Source organism: Opisthorchis viverrini (assembly GCF_000715545.1).
Source record: "Opisthorchis viverrini unplaced genomic scaffold opera_v5_4, whole genome shotgun sequence".
Classification (NCBI taxonomy): domain Eukaryota; kingdom Metazoa; phylum Platyhelminthes; class Trematoda; order Opisthorchiida; family Opisthorchiidae; genus Opisthorchis; species Opisthorchis viverrini.
This window is the reverse complement of record NW_008751660.1, coordinates 2,511,360-2,536,248: the sequence shown is the minus strand read 5'-3', so window position 1 is coordinate 2,536,248 and position 24,889 is coordinate 2,511,360. Positions and strand designations below refer to the sequence as shown.

General features: G+C 44.0%; 1 protein-coding gene across 1 annotated transcript in view; it reads right to left on the bottom strand.

Moving 5' to 3' along the window:
• Positions 1 to 24,889, bottom strand: part of T265_12542 (hypothetical protein) — a gene marked incomplete at both ends in the record, with an annotated part of 63,399 nt that overhangs the window by 29,278 nt on the left and 9,232 nt on the right. Inside the window, 13 exon segments of the mRNA XM_009164266.1 lie at positions 3 to 544; positions 1,832 to 2,006; positions 3,285 to 3,591; positions 4,077 to 4,212; positions 5,700 to 5,946; positions 7,116 to 7,347; positions 11,867 to 11,990; positions 12,835 to 12,916; positions 16,160 to 16,268; positions 17,738 to 17,928; positions 19,290 to 19,435; positions 20,817 to 20,985; positions 23,493 to 23,805. Coding sequence (XP_009162530.1) covers positions 3 to 544; positions 1,832 to 2,006; positions 3,285 to 3,591; positions 4,077 to 4,212; positions 5,700 to 5,946; positions 7,116 to 7,347; positions 11,867 to 11,990; positions 12,835 to 12,916; positions 16,160 to 16,268; positions 17,738 to 17,928; positions 19,290 to 19,435; positions 20,817 to 20,985; positions 23,493 to 23,805 — 2,773 coding nt within the window.

Below are 24,889 nucleotides of genomic sequence, written 5' to 3'. Positions count from 1 at the left end.
ACTAGTACCACTGGATAATTCAGTGTAGGACGTAGCGAATACACTAAACGCTGAATTTCCTTAGGCATGTGGACAATCTTCGCGTCATGTTGCTGTTTTAGTTCGTGAAGTCGATAAAGTTGGTGCGTCGACAGAGAGGTGATAGACCGCCAGGGGAAAGCACAGAAACCAAGACGTGAATTCGATCGCAGGGCATGTGTTTCCACCAACTGTGTCAAGCAAAGTAGACGAACAGCCATGCTTTCTAGCTCAATTTCAAATGCCGGTTGGAGAATATTTGCAAGAAGTTGTGAACATTGGAACCGGTGAGTGATGGTATGTTCGCCAGTGGAATCCGTTTCAGTGGATCCAGTCGAACTGCGAGATTCCGAACGCGTTTTGACATGTTTCAGTGAGAATGGTTCTGCATCATTGGCAGTTAACGAGACAAATCGTGTAGTGTCCCGGTCAAAAGTGAAAGACTTAAGTTGAAGGACCAATTGATGTGACGGCTGCAGGTGGAGAAATCGTGATTCCAAACAGTTTCGAACGGTCGCAGTGAGATCTGCCAGGAAAACACAAATCACAGGAACAGTGAAGCCGAAAATGGCTATGTTAATGGGCAATACAGTGTTTTGGAAAAAAAGTGAAAAACAAGCGAACGGAGCTAGACTTTGTCCACGTGTGACCATCGATCGGCCGGCTTACACCATCGGTGATAACAACCTGGTGGCCCAAACCAACGATAGTGCACGAAGCGTTTCATTCTGGTTCAGGCGGAAGGTTTGTAGGTAGCGGCTTGTGGCAAAAACCGAGAAACTCGGAACAATCCAATATTTTTTGACATACAAAATTATTCTAACCAGTTTCTAGAGGTAATGATTTCCTACTGCATTCCACGCGCGTAACGTTCTCCATAATGGTCAATATGTACAGGGATGTTTTATGCGAGACTCTCGAGTAAATTGAAAGACTCAAACTCAGATGACTTTGGTTTCTCTGCATCCAATTAAAGTCATGATGTGGTTCCAGACATGATAGGACACTGGTACAAAGAAAAGAACGTTGAAGAACCCAGAAAATGGTTATCTAAGGCGACAGTTCAGTATATTCAAAGTTTATCCACAAATTTCGGTACCAGATACTTTCTATGTTATAGCAGTCTCTTTGGTAGACTGGCGTCAATGGTGGCGGCGCTACGCTGTAAAAGTAGGTTTTGAGAATATTATAAAAGAGGAATTCCGTTGGGTCTCACCATGGAGCAAACTTAATTTACGAACGAATGTACCTGGGTTTTTTGAAGCGCTTTTCCGTTACCTACTTTCACAACTCTCGCTGTTTTGGTCCCAGACATGAAATGATATTTAAAGATGATTGCGGGACAGCCAGGAAAGGTGCGGTATGATAGTTTAATCAAGTCAACGGATCCACTCCTGCCAAGCCATTAGAGAAACAAATAAAGGACGTAGACTGGCGTCAATGGTGGCGGCGCTACGCTGTAAAAGTAGGTTTTGAGAATATTATAAAAGAGGAATTCCGTTGGGTCTCACCATGGAGCAAACTTAATTTACGAACGAATGTACCTGGGTTTTTTGAAGCGCTTTTCCGTTACCTACTTTCACAACTCTCGCTGTTTTGGTCCCAGACATGAAATGATATTTAAAGATGATTGCGGGACAGCCAGGAAAGGTGCGGTATAATAGTTTAATCAAGTCAATGGATCCACTCCTGCCAAGCCATTAGAGAAACAGAATAAAGGACGGAGTAACTACCAGCTAAAAAAACAAGCTACGAAACCCCATTGAGTACACCATGTTTCGTTAATAAGGACTTCGCATGCACTTCTACTTACAAAGCCTTGCAAATTGGCGCACGATAGATCCAGATGCCATGTTTCGCTGCTTTTCCACAATCCCCAAGTCGGTGTGCAAAAGACATAGATCAACTATGAAGGCTGTTCGAAGGATGAACGTCATGCTGTCACTCATGGAGATACTATCGACCGACTCGAAAACACCAACCTCACCCTGGAAAACAGAAGAAGAAACTACTAATAAGCCAGTGGAAGCACGAGTCTTCGAATGGTAGCTCACATGATAATGAATGTTTAAAAAATTTCATAGAAAAGGTTTTCTAAACAAACGATATCGCCAACAAGAGAATAAGAACTGAGGAGCCACACTACGGCTATGATAACCCACGGATAATTGCGGACCGGATCAGTACAATTTCGATACTTCCATCTGATGAAAGACGGGCCAAGGAGTGTGTAGGATGTGAACTTCTTTCAGAGCTAATAAGGCTAGTCTCCCGCACTTTAAAGTCATTAGCTTTGGTCAGGTTACAAAGAGGTGCATGGCTGGATACTAAGATTTGCCTCGCTCGAAGCCCCCGTTCTGCTGGCCATTGAGGGTTTCAAGCACGCGGCAAATCTGTGGATTATCACTCAATCCTACACGGTGATTCCTGAAAAAAGGGACATGGTTATTGAAGATGTGTAGGGTGCACATTCCGACCGATTTCCGCTATTTAAACAGGGAGAATGGTTCCAGTAAAACTGTCCGGTGGGATACCTCCGAGGACGTGGGATCCAAGCAGTGATATCAAGTGCAAGTAGGCCCTAGCGGATAGTATTATATGAGAATAGTATTGTGCTACAAATGATTCTCAAACGCAGTACCGTGTTTACACACAATGTGTGTTACTACTCAACGGCTGTTGTTGTACCGTTAGCGCACAATGCAGGTAGGCCACAGCGTCCCTGCCAATGGCCTTGATCGCAACGAACCGTAGGTTGGATAGTGCGTCGATGAGGAGTACGACCGTTCAAGATCCGTTAGTATCCACAGTGAGGTGTCGATGAGCTTAGACTGCTGGACGGACCTGAGCAATGGTTTCTTCTGTGGTAGCAGCGCACAGGTCCGCCACTGCAGTGACGTGATAACCGGGATATCGAGGAACTCACATTTGCACAACTTTCGCCGGACTACAGAGAAGGCAAGGAAGGAGGCTCCGTAGTTGAAAGGCAAAAAAATGATAGCAGAAGGTAAGTGGTCGGATCACGAAAAACTCAGTTGCGTAAGGTTTTTCGTCTTTACTGGGAACAATCAAGTTGGTGTATTCGCGTTGAACAAACAACTAGGTGAGACATTCTGACAGACTATCTACATGAGTGAGCAGACTAAGTTTTACGCCTAAGTGGAAAAGCATTCGGACGTTCTAGTGGTCGGTGTGGACAAGTTATCAGGACCACTAATTACAACCAATGTGTTTCAACGATTGAAGCATGAGAACGATGGACATACCGTAGGTGAAGTGGCTGCAGCCAACAGAGGTAGAAGGCCACCACTGGCACTCACTAGAACATCAGTACAATCAGCGAGAACGTTGATAAGGTTAATAGCAAACGAGTTATTCGGCGGGTCGTGTAGAACGGTTAACGCACGATTTTCCAGTTGAGCGCCACTATCTGTCGCATCCAAAGATACTCCAATGAATTCACCCGCAAAGGACGAGGGGGATTGATCGTCGCCCGTGAATCCGTGCTTTGGGGACCGTACTGGGTTGATTGAATAACCATCTTGATATGGCACATTTTTTGATGAAACTAAGCTGCAGACAGAAAGGAAAGATGGCAGATGATGCCGAAGTTGGCTGAATACGCTAAACGGTGGGATTCACTAGCATTAACGGAAATTTCATGGGACAACGTCCACCCGAGATGTCAGTTGTCATCGCCGAAGCTGCGCCAAAATAACGCCCAAAAAGTCAGTACACCAATCGCAAGTACTCAATGTCTCTCAGTCTTTTTGGGAAATGTCAAAGTCTGTGAAGCAAGCGCTGCATGAGAGTAACCCAACCTTAACCATCACAGCTAATCATGGAAATAGGCACACAGAGAGTGGGGGTCAATTGGTTTTTATTTCATGGACTGTAAGACAGGAACAACCAGGACCACGCAGATGAGGTCACGGATGGTGATTCTGAAGCAGGTCAGTCAGTTGTGTGCCTATGCCTTTCCAATGAAACTGCTAGCTAGTACCTCAAAATTTACAACACACCCATTGAAAAAGCTACTCCCGTGATCAAACACTCACCCCAATTCCTCTTCAATCGAACTCAGGAGATCATCCAAGAGTAACTGATGCAAGTGGGACCACCTGAACGGACCCAGAAAACGCTCGGTCACAGATTTTCGCGGTTTCGATGAATTCGGGGTTTGTGGGAGATCAACTAGATTTAAACGATAGGATATCGTGGTTACCGAAATGATGCACAGCAAATAAATAAGAGGAAGTGACAGTGAGCTAAATCCCAGTCTGGAATTAGATTTCCGGGGTAACTAACCAGCTTATATGACAAAGATATTAAGAAGTCCCAACTATATTGCACACAATTGATAATCTGTATGCGGTAGATCTAAACGTCCCATTTTATCAACATAATCATTGAATATGGAGGATCCACTAAACAAAACGTGACAGTTTTCAACTCAATACTCTACAAAGGTGCGTGGGAAGAAAACGAAAACTGTACGCATAAATAAATATAGATAGTTGAAAGTTGGGACATTTGAGCACAGAAGAGTATATCTACGACAATAGGGTTTGTGGATATAAGTGCAGTTCACTGAAAAGCCGTTCAGGGAACTCGTATCCGAACAGACCATACACAATCCTGGCGCAATCGTCCTTGTTAATTCATCCGAAACTCGGCCCTCAATTTGACTAAATCTTCAACAGTTCTGAATATTCTTACCGTTAGTGGGATTTCACCTTCAACCAATGGGGGGCGTATAATCAGTGCACATGTCTCGTTCAAACAGGTAGTCGCATCCGAATGGCAGTTTTAGTCCGCTCGTAACTGTGTGGTCTCTGAGTTTTATTGCTTCCTACCTGACAGGAGAGTCGTCTCGGTTGCGCCAATCAGGAGAGCTAGTGGATCGCTGAGCAGATTACACACACCAGTTAAGTTCGTAAAAAACTATACTGTGAATACATGCTATATATACTATAGTTGATCAAACTCCGCGCACGGCATAGTAATAGTTTCATTTTGTTTTTGGAGTTTAAACCCAGGTGCGACCGAGGGTATTCACTCCGAAAAGGGTTGTAATGGGAGGAAAACGCGTTTGAGTATATATCTCGACAGCAGGAAGACCGTTTAAGCTAGTGACGTGAACGAAATCGGTCACTCAGTATAAAGCCTACCCTCCGAAGGTTCACTGAGAGCAAAGTCGAAAAATAAGCCGATATATTTAGCCAAAAAAATTGCAGATGACAATGAATGATCTGCTTGGTCATTATCGAGGTCCATTGGGTGGCCCAACCGCCATACACGCTTGAATTAGACACCACTCAGGGGTTGGAGACACCTGTGAGCACGGCAAATACGAATAAACTGATCACTTAAGTTCAGTTCATTCGAATCGAAAAGTGACCATAACGGTTCTCACTGCTTAAGTGATCACAACACGACTTAAAGAACCGGGAGCTAAATAAACGACAGGATGTTATGCATCCTCATCTAACGGCAATGCTACCTCTTCGCAGCTTTTCATGAAATATCATGCAAACAACATGACCCTCCAGAAGGAAGTGGTCTGAAAGTAGGTATTCGGAAGCAGCACGAAATCTGTCGGTTAGTAAGCTACTAAAAGGTAGATACGCACAGGTGAAGGACGCATGTATGAAGAATAAATCTTTCAGAACAGGACCTACGTGTACGCGATTGTTGTTCGGGGCGTTTCAGTTCCCCATCGTCATGTGCCAAAGAACCATTCAGAGATGGAGGAGATGAGTTTGACACAGAAGATGATTGTGAAACCTCGGAGGCACCAGATGTAGCTAGCTGATTAATCACTTGGCGAGCAGTCGGATTAGCTAAGTCCAGTCCAGCATCAGTCGAGGCTGCATCGGAAGCTGCGGTTCCAACCAATCTTTTAGAAGTTTTCTCCGTGGATGTAAGCTAGGGGGAAGATGAAAAGTACAGAAACCAGTAGGCCAAGCTGCTTAGAACCGATCTAAACAGAAGAAAAAGCCAAACAAGACCTAGTGGGGACACTACATCGCGCGGCTACTTGATGTAAACAGAGGTGAAGTAATATTCGGCTACCTCGTAAGCGGGATTTTATTATTGGCATTTACGGCAATGGCGTGGACCGCGATCGACGGATGAATTACTTACTGCATTAGCTCCCAAAAGAACTGAAATCGCTACCAAAAATGATCACCAAGATCTACAATACCGGGGACACGTAGAAACAAAGAAGTATTGTATGGTAATCTCCCACAAGGATACACCTCAGAGATGTTCGGCAATATCTCCTTATGTGGTTGCTTCCTTCTGGGTAGCCAACGAGAATGGTATCGCACGCCTTCTTCACTGGGGTAATAAAACACCACTTGTATCCGGATATTTTCAACATCATTCTATTTTGTCCGATGTGGATAAAACATATATTCAACAGTACTGCACTTCATTGGTGAAACACGCACCTGTACGGGAATAAAAAACCATCCCGATTAAACTGGTCGACATGAACTAGCAGTTTTCCTCCAATCGAATAACAGCCACCAAAAAGATGAAGACACATTCTTGAAAGCAATGTTAATTGCTGGTAACTAGTGATTTTGGGTGTATTACTAACCCGGTTCTATCACCTTCGATCGACGCCTTTACGAAACCACTCAATAGGTAGACTTTCAGCGTCAAATTGTCAAGAATAGCTCACTGATTTGGCAGGTTAGTGTATCTGTAGAGCCTTTGTCATGCAGTGATTCAAGTGATAGTCTACATTTAAAATAAAGTAAACGACATGGTACAGTTTCATTGTTTTTTTTCAGGGCGGGAAGGAAATTAACTGTTACGGAAATAAGAAAATGCCTCCACTTCGGTTCCAAGATTACTTCATCGAATGAGCGTACAACGAGGAAAAATTCAGTGCGAGGCGGTCTACTCGGTGGGAATATTTGTTCGAAGGGTGCGAAGCAATCTATCACTTGTTATGGCAGCTAGGTACTGAAAGAATGTTACAGCTGAACGACTATATTATTATTATTATTATTATTATTATTATTATTATTATTATTATTATTATTATTATTATTGATGTATCGCAATGCTTGAACGCTCACCTCGTCTACAAGATCCACCTGTTTGTTCGTCTTTTCCAGCCACAAGTGAAGCAAAGCCAATGTATCGATCCATACACGCCATCCGTCACGTTCATAACGGATAGCGTGGAACAGAAGAACACGTAGGATTTTCATAACACAAGCCAATATCACTGCCTCATCCTCCGAAGCCGGATAGAATGGAGTAAGCTGGAAGATACAGTCTTGCCACAGAGAAAGCTGTAACAGTGTTCTGCGATATCACAAGGGGGTGAAACCAATGTGCAAGTTTAGTGTTGAATATATCTAGGCAAAACTAATTAGCAGTATCCATCCTATTTGTTTCGTATAGAGTTGTAAACCTAGTGTGCTGTTCTGGTTGGGTCACATCTAGAAACACAGGTCCAAGAGGTTCGGATAAGTAAACCGTAGTTTCAGTCCGCTGGCATTTGCAACATTACAAATGGGTGGCAGAAGTATACGAATAAGCACCCCTCTTGTAGTAATGCTTGTAAAGTAGCCGAGAATGTTTTTTGGGCTACAGAGTTGAAATTCGGAATATGAACTTCTGCTAGATGAATGCTGAAAAAGTTCGTAAGAGTGAGCAATAAACGTACAGTGTCCTCATCTCAGGCTTATGGTACTACGTTACTAGGCCAATTCCCAAGTGGACGGGGAATCGTAATTGCTGCAGACCGTCAGTGGCATGAGAAACTCGCGAGTAATTGGATGCGAAGACAAATCGCGAAGAAGATAGTAACAGAATAAGTCGGAAATCCGTGGTAGTTACTCACTGATTTTCCTAATGAAGGAAGGGTGGCGCATAATTTCATGCTGCAGAGGAGGTAAATGAGTATAGACACCATAATTGAAGGTCCGGACGTGGCTCGGCTCATCTCGTATAGAACAACACAGATGAACGTGGATTGTAACATGGAGCTTAAAAACGGAACACAGTGCGGTGGAATATGTTGCAATCAGGCGTTTTGGATACCGTGGACAGTCATTTTCAGGAATTTTCAGAAGAAACTGAATGCGGGCTAGGTATAACCTCATTAGCGTCCCGATTTTAGGCTCTCCGGATGGTTTATTAAACAAGATATCACCGTTTGTTCGAGCTCCATTGTCATCGTGATGAGGTCACTGATAGAAGCACTTTCGCATCCGTGAGCCCGTACGTTCGCACAACCGGCGAGACACGAAAGAATACCATACCACACCGGAGTAAAACATTCCAGCTGAGCTCTAAACCCTTACGCTTGACTCCACTTGATTAGATGTTACTGAAGTCTGACGACTTTATGTGTCCTACTAATTCCACAACTACACCAAATTTCAGTGTACGGAGACGGATTTTCTTATACGGGGGAATATACATATGTAACAAATCGCTCCTGTTATAACTGGTACCGATTATTACTATCATGTGGATGTACATCTGAATGCCGTAATGGTTATCAAACCCAAGTCAATACACCCCAACAGTGAATGAAGTACCGATCAGGAGACATAGGTACCTTGTTATTCCCATAGTTGTTGTTCGTATGTGGTAGTGTGGCGATGGGATACTGATGTTTACCTCTGATTTACAAGTACTCATGTGTTTGGTGAGGGTGAGGATGCTTTTTGTATGTCGGCAATGAATGCAAATCGTGACTTGATAAAAATTGGTATAAAATTGGTCGAACCTCGGTATCTCACAAGGATGAAGGATTTGCACGACGAGTGAATCTTCCATCATTCGAGGAGCCGGTCAATTTGATGTGAATTTCGTGACGTAAGACAGGGTGGTGATATGGCGTTTCAATACGAGTTACATTGCTGACTAGCGGCTCCTCGACTATTGGCTGGGAAATCGCCGGTTCGAATCACCTCGGGGTTTAGTGAGATGCGATGATGAATTCCAATCAGAATGAAACAGGCGTATAATGCCTTTCGGCCTTTCAGCATGGGGTGACCCAACTAAGAGGACGAGATACTTTGATTGAAGAGTACGCTTGTATTGAACCCGCAAATGAAGTCTTTGGTCACTATCTACATGGTTTATTCAAATTAGCAAATAACCTCATCATAGACGGAGGAAAATAAGCATCATGTGACTACGTTTCAGGATGGCATTCGTTCTCTTTATACTTTGCTGCGCTCTGCTTGTGGTGTTTACATTGTCCACAGGGATCAGAATGGTGATCAATAACCAGAAAATCATGTGAACGGCCCTGCGACATCATCTGCTGATTCGGAAAGCCGATATGTTCAGCGATATCTAGAAAAGCTCTGAGGTAGGATCAGAAGTGCCGCATGACATGTTTTCTCATTTTGAACTGCTCGAAGACAAATTATACGTGGGAAAGTGTACAGCGAGTGATTAAGTCAACGCAAATTTGGAAACGGTGCAACCATACCCACAACAATGCAGTACATCAATACTACTTTGAAGATGTGAGACAGTCGCTGTGAGTTCGGCGATTGGCACTTAATCACCGAGCATTGCACGTGTCGTGATTTAGTACCGCTCGGAAACAAGTCGAGAAGCTGATAAGGTCACGTTCCTTGCGTCTGGTGATCGATTACCTACTCAATGAAATCTGCTCGGACGGAGAAGGCGCAGGATGGACAGCACAAGAACTGAGCTCTTTCGGGAACGAAGAGCTTGGAAAATGTTGGTAACTGATCAGGTGGCTTTTGATCTGTTCGCCAAGCTTGGCAATTGATTTGCAAACGTTTCGTCACTATTCGAGGAGACATCTTCAGTGCGCTGTGAAGTGTGCGCTGTGCACTGAAGATGTCGCCTCGAATGGTGACGAAACGTTTGCAAATTAATTGCCAAGCTCGGCGAACAGATCAACAGCCACCTAATCAATTACCAACCAATACACCCGAGCTACCAATATTCCAACACATTATCAGCTTGAAAAATTTACGCTTAATCATATTTATTCGTACCGTCAGCGAGGTTGGAGTAACGAATGGCCTTGACGAGCTAAGGTCACGCAGAAGCTAGCGCTGCGGCATTGTTTCACATCGATACTCGTCTACACTCTATATGCACCATGCTTTCTTCAAACAATCTCCCTCTCCACCTTACACAGCCACCAAATATTTATTTGGTCTTATCGCCTGGGCATTCTAGCCACTGTAAAATGACTTCGAAATAGTTACTGCCACAGTCTACACCTACCGGTTGTAATCGGTATTTCGTAATCAATATTTGATTGTTTCGCTTCAGTATAACTTTCAACCATGCCAGTTCTAATGTGCGTAGATCAGCAATCACCTGTCAGTAACTTTGGGGGACCTTAAACGTTGATTTATGCTGGCTCGCTGAGAGGCTTCCACAAGTAGATAACGCGAAAATGAACTCACTCTAACGCTCAGGTTTTTTCAGAAAGTATAATGGAGGTTTCTCCGGAGATCCGTCACAGCGTCGGTCAAACAGAAGTGGCCATCTGCTCGGATAAAACAGCTGAGCCCCTTGAGACTGCATCCCAATCGACAGTCCTCTGTGTACCGTGACTTAGGTATCCAGCATCGCAATCAACATGCGCTACTAAACGTTTGTCCTTCCTGCTACAAACTGGCCGTTGTATCATCAAGAACCAGTTACATCAACTACCAAATGAGCTAAATTACTGCATAGCCCCGTTTACCGTCATCATGCTAGTTGTGGACCGCTTAACACTGAGAGGCCCATTTGTCCAGATCGTTTGCCTGGATAGCATCCGATAGAATAACATGGAGAGGCTTTTCAGCTTGTGCCTAGACCATAATCTATTCAAAACTAGTGCTTACTTCAACCGTCCGGGTTGCCGACGCACTACTTGGCGTATCTCGTCAATCATCAACTCTGACCGGTACTTGTTGTCGATGGCGGGACAGATGGTCAACTGGTGCTGGCTCTGATCATGCACCAGCGGCATTTTTTCGCTTCGGTGAAGATTGAAGCTCGATTACTAACAAAACGGACCTGACGCAATTTCATAAAGTTATGAAAATTTTCCGCATTTGATGATGTCGCCACAACCCGAAAGTTCTGAGCTGCGCTGGACGTAGTTGGAATCTGGCTACACGTTCGGTTTAGCCAGTTGTGGTCGATCTGTACGTTACAAGAAACACTGGGTAACCGGCCACTCACTACAATTATTCGATGTACATTGCGAAGTGCTCGCTAAACCAACTAAGTGTACCTGAGATGAGAATTGCTGTTGCAACTAGGGATCTTCGAACGAATTTTCATTTTATTTCTGCGCTCCGAGACAAGGTGTTCCCAAAGCTGTTCATGGTGAACTTACAAAGAGCCTTCAGAGGCGTTTAGGGCACTGGATAGAGCACTAACTGCCAGCGCTATCACCATCATACGGTGAAACAGACTTCCGCTGTCGGGTATCTGCAAACCAGCACCTGTCGGCCTTAAGCGCCAGAGTATGTGGGCCATATGAACCACTGTCGAAACAACTAAAGAATGACACAGTAATTCACACCTTTGTTCTCAATTGATTCGCTTGAAAAGAATGTGCTTTCGTGAGATTCGTGCAGCATAGCTCAAATTCTATACAAAGGCCAACGAAGCACTTGCACTAGCCACCAAGTAATAATTTTACCTCCACTGTCTTGAAAACACCGACTGGTATAGTTCTATGTGAGTTCCGCCAACACCGAAGAAAATACACTGGGAGAGCAAATGGATTGCGACCCACGGATGGTGCAAACCAAAGCTGTTCACTACAATACAAATACCGGGCCAGGAAAGACCAAAAACTGTTTGCCGGACCTACCGTCTATTTGTAGCGTTTTCACCACACAGAGCAATCAGGTGTCGTAGGAATGTTTGCTTAATGAGTTGCAGTTCGGGAGTGGCAGGAGAGCGGCGGATCAAGGTCGAAATAACGCGTAAAACACCTGTAAGGTAGGGAACGGAAACGACTCTATTACCACTATCACTGTCCTTGATAACTGTGATACGCTACGACAAACACGTGTGTATCTACAAAGGTCATGACTACTCCTGTAGCAGGCGGAATATTACAACTGACATCCCCTCCATTTAGAGAAAGCCTTTGGCGGTTCAAGAAATGTCTCCACTTGTCGAGTAATTTGGCAACTACATGGACCAACAAACAATGGAGGATACTGAGCGTTTCAAGTTAATTTGGAATGATACAGAGGAACACAGAAAAAAGAAACTAAAAAAGGGGTTGATGTCATTTTCACGTGAATGAATTATTCACTTCACCTCGCTTCACACATCGGTTGACCAACTGAGGTTCTGTTGTTGTCTGGGAACAATCTAAGCTGACAAAAGATTATCCTTGAGGACCAGTTGAGAACTCGGTGCCAGATTGCGAGGGCATGAATACAGTACAAAAACAACAAATTCGCGCCGAACGACGAATGAAAATCTCGTGTATAAGAGTTGAAAATGCGTTGCAAGAAAAATAATGAGACTTCGAGAATTACGTACCAAGCGGTCAATATGCACATTGTCGATCTAATAAGTCTCGGTCGACAGGTTTGTTTAATTGAACTACATCTAGAATTATCAGCATTCGAACGAGCAGTACTGCAAACATAGTCTGCGAGCCACGGAATCTGAACAAAAAGGAAACTATTAAGTCACCAAAAAACATAGCCCATAAAATAGTGGGTCAGAGAATCAGTCCACTACTGAGGAAAGTGAAACATATTCAAAACTTTGATAGTAAAATAAACAAATGCATTCTGTGACGCGCGATAAACCACTTACTGGCATTTTTGATGGTTGCCTCCTTTGGGAGCGGAGACATGGGGGTTAAATGAGGTTTCGTGGTAATGTCATCCAGCAATACCTGATAAAGAGGTTGTTGAGAATGAAAATTAGGGTAAACAGCACTTGTCGTTGGTCTCTGCAGCCTAAATAAAAAACACGATGTGACGATGACCCTTTTTAGTACCGACTTCTCAATTATCACGAGTGACAAGTTTCGAAGACCTAACAGTAGTGCAATGAATAAGCGCTAGGTAAACTGTCATTCGGATCAGTTGGTGTCAGTTCCCGCAGGTGGGTTCGATTTTAGTGCCTGCGCGTGTGTCGTGTTTGACTCGTAGTTCTCAGAAACGGGTGCTGGAATGACAAAGAAAGTGGCTGTGTCCGTTGAGGTCGCGCACCAATGTCACGAGAGGTATCTCGCCTAAGGCTGCCTTGAGTTGCCTGTTGAACTGTAAAGTCAGGCTAACCTAGACGGTTGACAGACTACTTCATCAAGGTGGTTGATATGGGCGGGGTGGGAGTTGCACCCTATCGCCTCTGGGCAGAGGCGTGAAGTCTGCAGTGGAGTGTGTGTTGCGAAGGAAGAGCCACGCACAAAATTGTTTAATATGATTGTTAATTCGTGAAAGTCCAGAATGCCATTGATGTCCTGCTACTTGTGCCTAGAGTAGCTGCACCCTTTGACCACAGGCGTAGTGAATTCGATAGACAGACTTTGAACTGCTGCAGTTTGGTTAAACCCGTCTCCAGTACCAGGTGTCGCCGTATGCAAATACCTATGTGGAAATTGTGTACTCATCATAGGCATTTAGGAGTTTGCGGATGCATCGAAAGTCACGCTTCTATGGAGAATACCAGACCCGATGCAACATCTATCTCCCTTGTTTCTCTTTTCGTCATCCCGAGGCGTCTAGGTTACCGTTTTTCTAATAGCATACTGTTCGGTCTGTCAAGTCAGTCTTCCTATATCGCACCGTGGGCGAGATGGACCAAGTGATTAGAACGCGAATTTACTGATCGGAAGGTCCGTGGTTCGAACCCGACTTCTGCCTCTCGACTTCCCCTGTCTTGGGCGACCCGGCAGTATCCTAGCCCTCGTGCCTCTCTCCCATGGCATGGCAGCTAGGCACCGAAAGGGTGCTGGAGCTGAACGATTATTATTTATTTGTCGTCGGTGCGTAATCATTCGCCTCTGTCTACCAGGCTTCCAAATGTACGCGGGTGTGTGTGGAAACGTGTGTGACTGTGAGGATTCATAGTTCAGGTACCTGTCATTTGAAAACACGTTGTTTGTGTTAGTTGATAGCCCGTGGGTTGCACAGCTACTTTGTTTCAGAATTCTGATTTTCTGTTACACATCCTCAACATCAAGCTGAATAATTAGAGCTCAAAATAGCAACTTACCGTGCCTTCAAGGTGACTGTAACATCCTTGATCTCATATCGTGGTTTTTAAACTTAAACTTCAAACTGATTACCGGGCATAAAAGGCAAACAAAGCACATGATCTTTGTTCGGACTGATTGCGCTCGATATTATCGAGTATATAGTGGGAAGCAACGTCATGTATAAACAGTTAAAAGTGGCAGCTTACGGCTTCGCGTCATACATTAACAAAATTATCTGGTCACCATATTAGTAGCAACTTGATCAAGATTCAATTTAGGCACAGTGTGACCTCCAAGTGCTCAACGATAACCGACTCAGCTCCGCATAATATAGGTTTATCAGTGATTCGAAACTGAATGAGCACATCTAGTGTGCGACGAATCTCAAGAAAACAGGATGTAATGGGGGGCGCAGGAGGTTATGGCGCATTGTTCACAGAACCACCGTTTGGTTGGGGTCTATTGAGATCAGTTATACCCTGTGTATTCAAAAATGACACCCAAGCTGTTTCCAGGTATTAGGATAGATTTTGGTCCACACTCCACGGCTAAACCGAAGCTTTGATGGAATAATGATAACGATAGTAGGGGTAACAATATTGACCGGAAGGTCCTTAAGTTCGCGCTTTAACCCCTGAGCTATATAGATCTAGATATACAAGAGTACAGCCAGTTTTTTTCTTAAAACGGCATACTATCCAAGAGCCACAAGCATTAGAGAACTTGGACGGTTTGTTGAACATCACACGCAATCCGTCGTTGTCTATAACTAACACTGAACATTCATTTAGACTGGCGTATCCGAATTAAGGGAACTCAGGGTTCACAGTGCTCTGGAATGAATGAGATAGCTCTTGAGGAAACCATTCACACCTAAAAGGAACCATATTAGTGCTGAGTTATGAACTTATCCGGTACGCGACTGAGTTTAATCACCACTTTCTCACCACATTCCTAACGGAACACATCCAAATCATTTAGATGCACTTTCCAATGAATACCCCAGTCTCACTGTTTAGCCCCGGAGCATACAGAGAACCAAGCGGAACTAGAGTACTGATGTGTTTGAATAAGAAAAAAAGGGGAACCACTTATCACAGCTACATCGTTCGTAAATCTTAATTTTTCAAGCAGGGTACAGTAGGGTCAGAGCCGATGATTTCCAGCCTTATAAGTGCATGCCTGAAGCAGGAGCGACACCATATCCTCAGTATGTCATTTGCACTGCTGATCAACAGCTCGTGGCAGGGCTGCTGCGGGCACTAATCTACGTGGAGTTTCCTGACATGTGCACCGTTTTGCAGTGGTTTTTGGCATTTGAGCATGGAAAGGCTTCATTAAAGGATGAAATTTTTATTATAATTTCAAAATCTTTTCAAGTTACTGGCAAACTTCCACTGGCCTTCGAAACTTTGGATTAGGAGAGTGCCAGAAAATTATTCATAAACTGGCTTGTAGTTGAACCTGAGTTGATAACCCTCGGAAACGCTAAACTGGTCCACGGGACTGGAGGTGACCGAACTGAACACCGGAGTAGACTGTTTTGGAAGGAACTTTCCGGTGTGCTGTAGTTGTCTGCGTGCTACACATCATGTATACTGATTTGTTGCGTGTGTAGGCGAATCAGGCCACACGGCTAGCATTCTGGAGGAGATCTGGTGAAAGAGAACAAGGGGTCCACTCTTCTTACTGAGACTGGGAGTTCATAAAAATGCACGTGCAGATTGTGACGCGATTCGCAGTAATCCTCGATAGTGCGCAACAATATGCAGAAAAGCCAGCCGGTCGACAGCACATCCAGTTCGATGTATGGCAAAGAGTCCGATATAATGTGAACAAAGAGTACCAGATATTGATAATAAAGCATTCCAAAATAAAACGGAAAGGATGTCGTGAATTTTCACGAATTTGAATTCCAGTGAAAATTATTCTTACCTCTATTAAAACATTGTAGGTGAGCATCGACATAGCCGGTGTGGAATGACTCAGCTGATCGGCGAGCATGGTGAACAGACGGTACCGCTCCATAGGATCTTCGCGTTTTCTAAAGCAAGACCACGTCATTAATTGGAACAAACGATTTTCAGGACGGGTATGAGGAAGTACGTCCGTGGAAAATTCATATACGTCATATATATGTCTCATAATCTACTGATTCTCTGTCCCACCCGCTAGTCTAAATACAAAGATGTATCTTTACGTTCTTTACGTCTGATCATAATACGAGGCACTTTTCACACATTGAAGCAGCCTACAAAAAAGGAAGGAATGCTTTAATGGAGTCGGGTTGTCGATACAAACAACTGACCAGTCGAGCAGGAAACTATTAAACTGACACCAAGAAGTGAGTCTAAGCAACACGGTTGGCTTTTCGAACAGGTGTGAATGCAGACAAGCTGATGTGCGTTGAGAGAGCTTACGAATCGTAATGGAAAACTAATCACCGGCTCTGAAGAACCATACGGGTGATCACAATCATAGAAGTACTGTGGTAGTTTCATTGGTGCTATCTTCTGCGCCTTTCAACTTGGCGAACGAGTGAGAGTTGCTTTGGTTAAATAAATAGAAAAATTTGATTTTCTGCTCCAAATGATCAAACTCGACTAACATACATTACGCTAGCATCTGTAAAATTGGATACTTTGTACCGAATCCCCTTACAACACCATGCAGGGGTCGCCAGTTTCACCATGCTCCGTAGTTTCATAGAATAAAAGCAAAAACCACGAAGAGATGCACGTCCGCACAGCTAACAGCTGAGTCAACCATAGGTAACAGCAACCGACCAGTGCTTCACTCAACGAAAGAAATCATTCATCGGAAACCCAGGAGAGGGATCAGAATTAAGAATAATAGAGAATATCAACAAAGGAGACAAACGGTTAAAATCCCAAGATTTATCCCGAAGAGTAGGACAGAACCAAAAATAGTTCGAAAATAGTTCTTGTTGCGTCCAGTTTGTGGTGACTGTTAATATTCTTTTCTTCATCCCGTTTTGTAGCTAATGGCTTGGCCACAAAATGGGAAGCAGAATAGGGTTATTACGTAAAAGTATTCTATGGTTAGAGGTACTGTAAAATTCACTGCGTCTATTGGATGGGAAAAATAAGGTGCTGCTGTACAGAACGGGTCATACCAAACAGTCTCGATAGCAAGCTGTTCGGGAATCTATACCAATGAAAATGAATCGACCGCGAACAAAGCAGCTAACCAGGTGGTGAACAAGCTGAGCGGGGAAAATTGTCGAGCAACAACCATTTGAGGACGCTTCATTCACATCCGCGTCTGAAGCGACCGCCCAATACTAATGGAAAGGGGACTAACTTGAATAGGCTGCGCCTAATTTGTTGACGAAGCTGTTGCTTCAAATGAAGCGATAAATCACCAAGAAATATGGAACCAGACAACATCTAGTGGTATCCCCCCTATTACTCGATTCGGACGAACGAGACTACAAAATCAAGCTAAGAAGTCCCACACACGACAGAGAAAAGGAAAGGGAACTAAACTCACAATAGTCTACACTGTTGAGTATGGAAGCCGAGCAGTTTGATGGCATACACCCGAATGTGTTCGTCGTCGGAAGCCAGGAGTTTGAAAACCACATGCAGTCCGTCATTCCGGATGAAAGCAGGTCCCATCAGCGAGGGTTGCTCTATGGCTAACGTTGTGATCAGATACAGCACATCGTGCAAATTCTCATCCTACAGTGTATAAGAAAATGTGTATGGATTAAGTCGAAAATCAACGGATTATATACAAAAACGCTTTGGTAACACTATAGGATTGTGATAGCTGCTGTAGTGGATTGCAAAGACATGAACAGAGGGTCAGGGGAGAAAGTAAGTTTTGAATAAACCTATTGGTTTTGAGAAAACTCATGAGTGAAACAAGTCTGGAAACGGAACAAAGCAGTATCTGCTCAACAAGAATGCTAAACAGACCAACAGAACCCATCGTGCCGAGTTTGTGTTCCGACAAGGAAGCTTCCGACACATTAAAAATCTCAATTTAGTCGGAATTATTAAACCAAATGAGAAGTGCCACTTTCCGTTTTTGAAGGATACCACTGGTTAGGAAAAGAAAAGCAATGCAAATCATGAATATGTAAACTAAGATTAGTCACGTCAGAAAAGAGACAAAGCATATATTTGTAGCCTCTCTTTGCTTAGATTGTGCCGAGCAGCGTGCTTGCATTTAGAGGATTTACGCTAACGAGGTTATTGTCCAAATCGCACGCACATACTAAACTTGTCATTTCACGCAGCCTAAACTAAGCTACGGAGGAGGAAACGACCCTGTGTAAAGGAAGTATACGTTCAGAAAAAAAGCCGGTCGAATGAAGTACTATGGTAAGCGGCATCTTGTGACGGTTCAGATACACTGGTTGTCCAAATATGTAGCGGTATGCATCTTTGTTTGGCAGTCTCTCTGCCTTTGGTTATCCCCTCATATCTCATGCAGGGCTGAAATAGCTGTTCACACGCAACCGTGACCGTTCTAGGGTAGAAGCCTAAGCTAAATCACCGGACCGTGACCGTTCTAGGGTAGAAGCCTAAGCGGGCAGGCTTAATCACCGGTGGATCTCTAGATCAACGTTGAAAGCAGATTCGGTGAACAAAATAATTCACCCAATGGTTCTGAAGACGAACACTATAAACTTCAACCGGCAGGCTTACAGACCACAAGCTGTTACCTGTATGGAGCTCCCGCGTGCATCTTCCAGAAGACTCCTTGCCGTATTTCTCCGAACCTACATGGCACTTTACGGTGCTTGCTCAGCTGACATATGGGGCAGAGCATAGCATGTAAGCCTGATAGAAAAAGCCTATCCAGGGTCAGGATTTGTTCCAGATACAACCCACAATTACCCAAGAGTAGCAGATAACCAATCCTCACATGTTCCTCCCCAAGTTCCGATATTTCCAAATGTACAGTATGAAGAAACTGGCATTGACATGATCATCCTCAAAAAAAGAGTAAAAATGTCTAAAAATTAAGGAAACTTGTGGGAAGGACTGTTAGAGAATACGAGAGACGGAAGAACGGAGCGAGGACTACTCACCTCATGAACAATTAGTAGGTAATTAAGCAGCGCTTGTAGTTCGGTATCCAGAATGGAGCCATGACGAACCACCAGTTGTTTGATATACACAAGAAGATTGGCACGTAATTTCAATACCTCGTCCGTGTTGGAAAGCGGTAGGTTGTCTACGATGGAATACATTGGAAATAGGTACCTCAAATGGTGATCCCGATAATCAAGTAAAAGTCTAATGAGAATACTGATTTCTCTTCCATATTCAATAACGCCAACAAAAACAGTCAGACCACATGAAGAATAGACAAACAGACCAGTTGTAGTGCGGGCAAATTATTCTCCTCAAACAGGTGTGTGGCGGATAATTCGCGCGAAGGTTCTCACTGGAGACAATGATCCCCATTTAAGGAAACCCTGTTTGGAAATAAATCTTCACAGGAAAGGACCATTTTCTCCGGCCCCATTTTACTACTGGATCACGTTCACGGGGAACATTCCACACGAAACAACTCACAGACAAAAATGAAATTGTATAAACGTTGTTTGCTACGGTTTGTTTCCGCAGCGAAGTTGTGTAAACATGAACACCAACTGAGCAGGTTAAAACAGCCTTATCATTCAACAGACTAGATTCACAAAATAGCCTACCGTGGGCGCAAAAAATAAATGGAGCGAGCATCCGCATCTGACTGATTTTACGGGATTGCACCGCCATAATAATGATTGACAGTGAATGTACTCGGAAAAGAGCTGCGTTGCTGAAAATAGTCAATCCCCATTGTTGGGAAAACCGGAGAACCATAATTAACGTTGATTTGATGCTATACTGATGCTAATAGTACGAGGAGAGTAGCAGCTGCAAACTTAATCATCAGCCTAAAAACTGATATTGAGCACCAATCAATAGAAATAAGCTGAAATAGCAAATAACAAGATTCTTTTGGCTACATGTGAACAGTCTGATGAGAAAGAGAGTAGGAAAACGCACACTGAGTGGAAACCGTTAGTTTAGGTTGCGGATGATATTAGTGCACCGCTGTTGATGATGTCCATAATACAACTCAGAAGGTACGTGACTGAGTGGCTACAATGACGCCCACGTATGTCAGGTGAAGTGAATAAACCTGACAAGAACCTTACCATAAGAGCAAAGTCACTCAAAGTCACTCTCCATCAAACAGTTCTGGTGGAACAATTATAACGGGGTTGATAAAAGCGAAACATACGCAAACAAGCAGAAATTAGTGTTTTAGAACTTATTTGTGTTCAGGAAGAGAAGATTTTGATCGGTCCGAAAGACGGTCCCTCTAAACGGGAATCACTGCACACTTAGGGGTACACCACAGTGCATTTGCATTCAAATCAAGACCTGAGGGAAATCGTCGGGGACTAGGGAACTTCAATCATCGTCGACCCCTGATGCAACACTCTGCACACAAATGTATTTGGCAAGCGCCTACACCGGTTGAATGTAAGCTGTACGTCTGAGGAAATGGCGTTGAGAAAGAGAATGACCAAGAAACCAAACGGTCACACAAACTGTTTGCTTACCTGGAGTTTTCAACTGGAAACCACTACGTTTGCGAGGATCTGCAAGGGCATAATAGTACTTAAGAGTATAGATAGACTGGAACACGGTAGTCGTTCTATTCACGCACCCATGTCGAACAACATCGGCCAGAAACTCCGTCGCCAAGAATTGATACAGTTGGTCCTGTACCTGTTAAAGATACCAGAAATTGCATATAGTTGACGAAACTAGGTTTGGGTGAAAGCATCAGGAACGATAAAGTATTAAGTTACGTTAACACTAAAAAACCATTCCGTTAAAACCGGTTCGGCAAATAGCTGTCATACAACCCAAAGGAAAGATGAGAACCAAAATACTATTAGTTTACACAGACCAAGATAGAAGTAATCGAAAAACATCGCGATCGCTGTACTATTCACAGTGGAAGGATTGAAAAACACATCACGACTGAAGTGAGGGGAAGATTCTGTCCGTTGAACTGCGTCGATGGTAAAAAGGGATTCAACTCCTTTGGACTCGATTTCTCAGATGAGCTGCATACGGACAACATAGGGAGGCTCATCGCCTTAAGTTTGAAAGGATTGCGAATGTTGCGAAGCGGTTGTGTCTATATGAATCTAAACCAGTATAGGGTTGTGTGGCCGGCTACGCATGTAGGGAATATGTGTGGGAGTTAAGATGTGCCGGCTGCAGAAATTTTGTTCGTGGAACTAAAGACGCTAAGGTCGAGAATGATGCTGCAACCAAACCAAGCGTCAATTGTGATTCGCAGCAAGATTGTATGTACTAAACCTTCGGGGGGTTCCAAGAAGCAACTGTTTTCCTAAGGAAGAATGTCTTCTACCAAGAGGGATAGCAAGGTAAACTTTCTAAGGTGCTTCATTAAAGGGGAAAATATTACATCATTAACTTCGACGATTCACTGAACTGGCATTCGAGGCCGCAGCGTATGCGCTATTATTGGCTCGTGCGGTTGGCCAAAGTAATCGTATCATGAAGGATGCGAAGCATTGGCTGGGTCTGGTTGGAACACTAGGTTAGAAATGCTGAGGTAGGCTACATGGTTTTGCGATGAAGCAACCTTTCTGTGGTGGATGACCCAATCACATGTCATAGATTACGTAGGTCAGGGCACGTACTTCGCATTCCATGAAAGCGCTCTTTTTACCAAGCCTTGTCCTAGCGGAGTTGATAACTGACACTGTCAGACATTTATCAATCATGCTAAGTCCCTGTACTTTGGAGAGACATGGCGGCTAACCGATATCAGTAGCCTTCATGCTGTCAGGTTCCATCCAGATTATCTGGATGATGGTTAGAGCTGTACGCGTCTCGGATGCTTCTAGCAGGCTAGCCCTGGGTCCCCTCCCTGTCCCACCTCTTCCTTCTTTCAACTATAAGGCTTCATTCAAATAAATTGATAATATAGGGCAATGAAGCACCAGTGTTCTCACTCGGTTTTGATTCGAATGACGATGATGCTCAATCACGCAGTCAGTGGCTTCATGCACCAAAGAAATCGCCTTAAATGCGTAGCTGTTCTCATTACCAGTTTCTATTTAGAGTGCCCGAGTGGGTGTCTGGAGATAGGTCGCCGATAGACCTTGGATAGATGGTGGTAGCATGGCACTAAATATTTTCCCCATCCATTTTTGTTCTTTTTGTAACAGGGGATTTAAGAAATTAGGGTTGTACGACAGCGAAACGTCAGTGCTGAACACTGAAATGCTGTCGATGATGATGAAGCCGATGCGCAAGATAGTGCTTCCCCACCTCCCCAAACGGAGTGCACCCACGGAAACGGACAAAATTGCGATCTTCTTTGGAACGTACTCTCTGACATCGTATTTGTGTAAGGTCCGATCTACACGGAAAAAAGTGAATAATACAACCATGGGTAGCGTGTGTCGTTACTCGTTTCGTTGAAGGAATTTGAGGATATTTTTACTCAGCACTTGCTAATTACGACAAAACTTTCACAGAACAACCAGAGGAAAAATGTAAAACACTTTCACCCGATTAACTGCGATTTCAATGACAGACAGTCCTTCGCCCCTTTTCCTTACTGGGCATGTTTAGCTTCTGGATGATTTTTATGCGCCCTCCCTGACGTTGGGGCGCAAAATGTCGTTATGGCGTTCTGAGATAATTCCAGGTTAACATTCTCAGGAAACCAACCACATAACTTCCTTACCCTGTGCCGAAATTTCGAAGGAAACCGCACCTTAAAGAGTAATTTCACAGTGTTGCTTGGGAGGGCGTCTCAAAGCTGTCTAAGTCAAAGGGTATGTTTAATCCGGTTTGACCCGAAACCTTAACTAGATATGCGGTTTTCATCAAAGAGAACCACAATGATCATCAACTGACGCACTACTGAGTATTTCTAAGCGTCCAACAACTTCTGTTCCATAGACTGAATGACTTCAGTGACTAGTAGTTCCACTATGGAATTCGTGCTCTCAAGTGCACTTGTGCAATAAGTCAATGAAATAAGAAGCACACAAAGTTTTCGAACAAGAACCGTAGATGGGCAATTCGACCCGTAAACTATAGACGAAAATTAGCAAAAGATGGTGACAAAATGAAAAGCCGCAGTCGCACACTGCACAAACTGTTGATATGAGATATTGGATAGTTGAAAGTGCGTTGTCTTTCAGTGCTGAAATACTGAGTACAGCAACCCACAGGGAACGTACTTCAAGCGGTGCTCGAATCCACACGTTTGGGTTGCAAAATAAATAGCCGTGCAGATGTCGAAGCAACAGTAAAACGAACGAGGAGTGCATCATCGGAGCCGAATCGAGCGTGCCAGACCGAAGGCAGTCAGCGCGATGAACTAGTTCACGGGCCAAGTCTATAAAGCGCGTGAGCAAGGTTCCATTCAGGTGAGCTGGCGAGGCAGATTGTAGTGCAGCTGCAAACAACAGTAGTCCTTTGGTCTGAACCAGCTGGCATCCCATCGATGGAGAAGCTCGAGCCAAGTTGAACAGAAGATCAAATAAGACGATCCTGATTGGGAACAAGCACAGCAGTCATAAAATTGTCAACAGAAGATCTACGGCATAAGTTTCGAAGTCCTTAATGCCCCAATGATACCACACAACGAAAGTTTAATGATTCTTCTCCTTAATAATACAGATACTAAGCTCTATGCTGCACCGTTCTAGCAGACCGTTCCACAGGACCTGTACGGTGCGCGAATTCGTGAAACTGTCATTAAGATAGCTGCCTGACAGATGAGCAAGTTGTCCCCGTTGAGCGACAGACATACGATGCTGAACGTCTTGATAGTAGTGAGTCATGATTTGTCCTGCCCAACATTAGTCAAAAGTAGTGTTTCAGAAGGCACGAGCTCATCCACAGCTCTTCATCCGTAATCTTTCAAACTTGCCTTGAGATCGTCGCACTCTAAGGCGAATACACCGTAGGATATGATTAACTCAACCTAATGCCATCTTCGTTTAAGGCTACCGAGGGACAAAAACGCAGGAAAACTTTGTAGGCTTTTTTGTCGGAGAAATGTGCATTCTCGATTGGGTTTCCATCGGCCAAATTTGAATTGACTGGGGAAATCGTCAGAATGCACATCTTTGATATTGTTCAGTAGGCACTTCGGCCTAAGCAATGGCTGCAGGATTTTGATACGCGGCTTACCTGTGTAAGAATACTGGAGCGACAAACTATGGGAAAACCCTATCGGCCTTTATGTATTGAGCAGCCTAGTAGTCAGTTTTACGCAAGTAACATAACTCATTGAAAAGCCATGAGGCGCAGAGGTATCCAGAGGTAGAACTCACGGACCTTAACATGGGCAGAATACGTGCGCATCATCATCGATAGCATGACATCATGTTCAAAACCTGTGCTTCACTGTCGTACAATAGGTGCGCAAGTCAGCAACAAACGTAGAGTTCGTAGAGAAAGCGCAGTCCGGGTGTTTATGATCCAGCAAACAGAAAATACGTATGCTTAAGCTAACGACACTACATGATGAACGACGGAAATCTCGAAGAAACCAGTCAGAACGTAACTCAAAGAGTGCGCAAAACTTTGTAGAGGGTTATTGGGGGGGGGGGGGTGAAAGGAACTTACG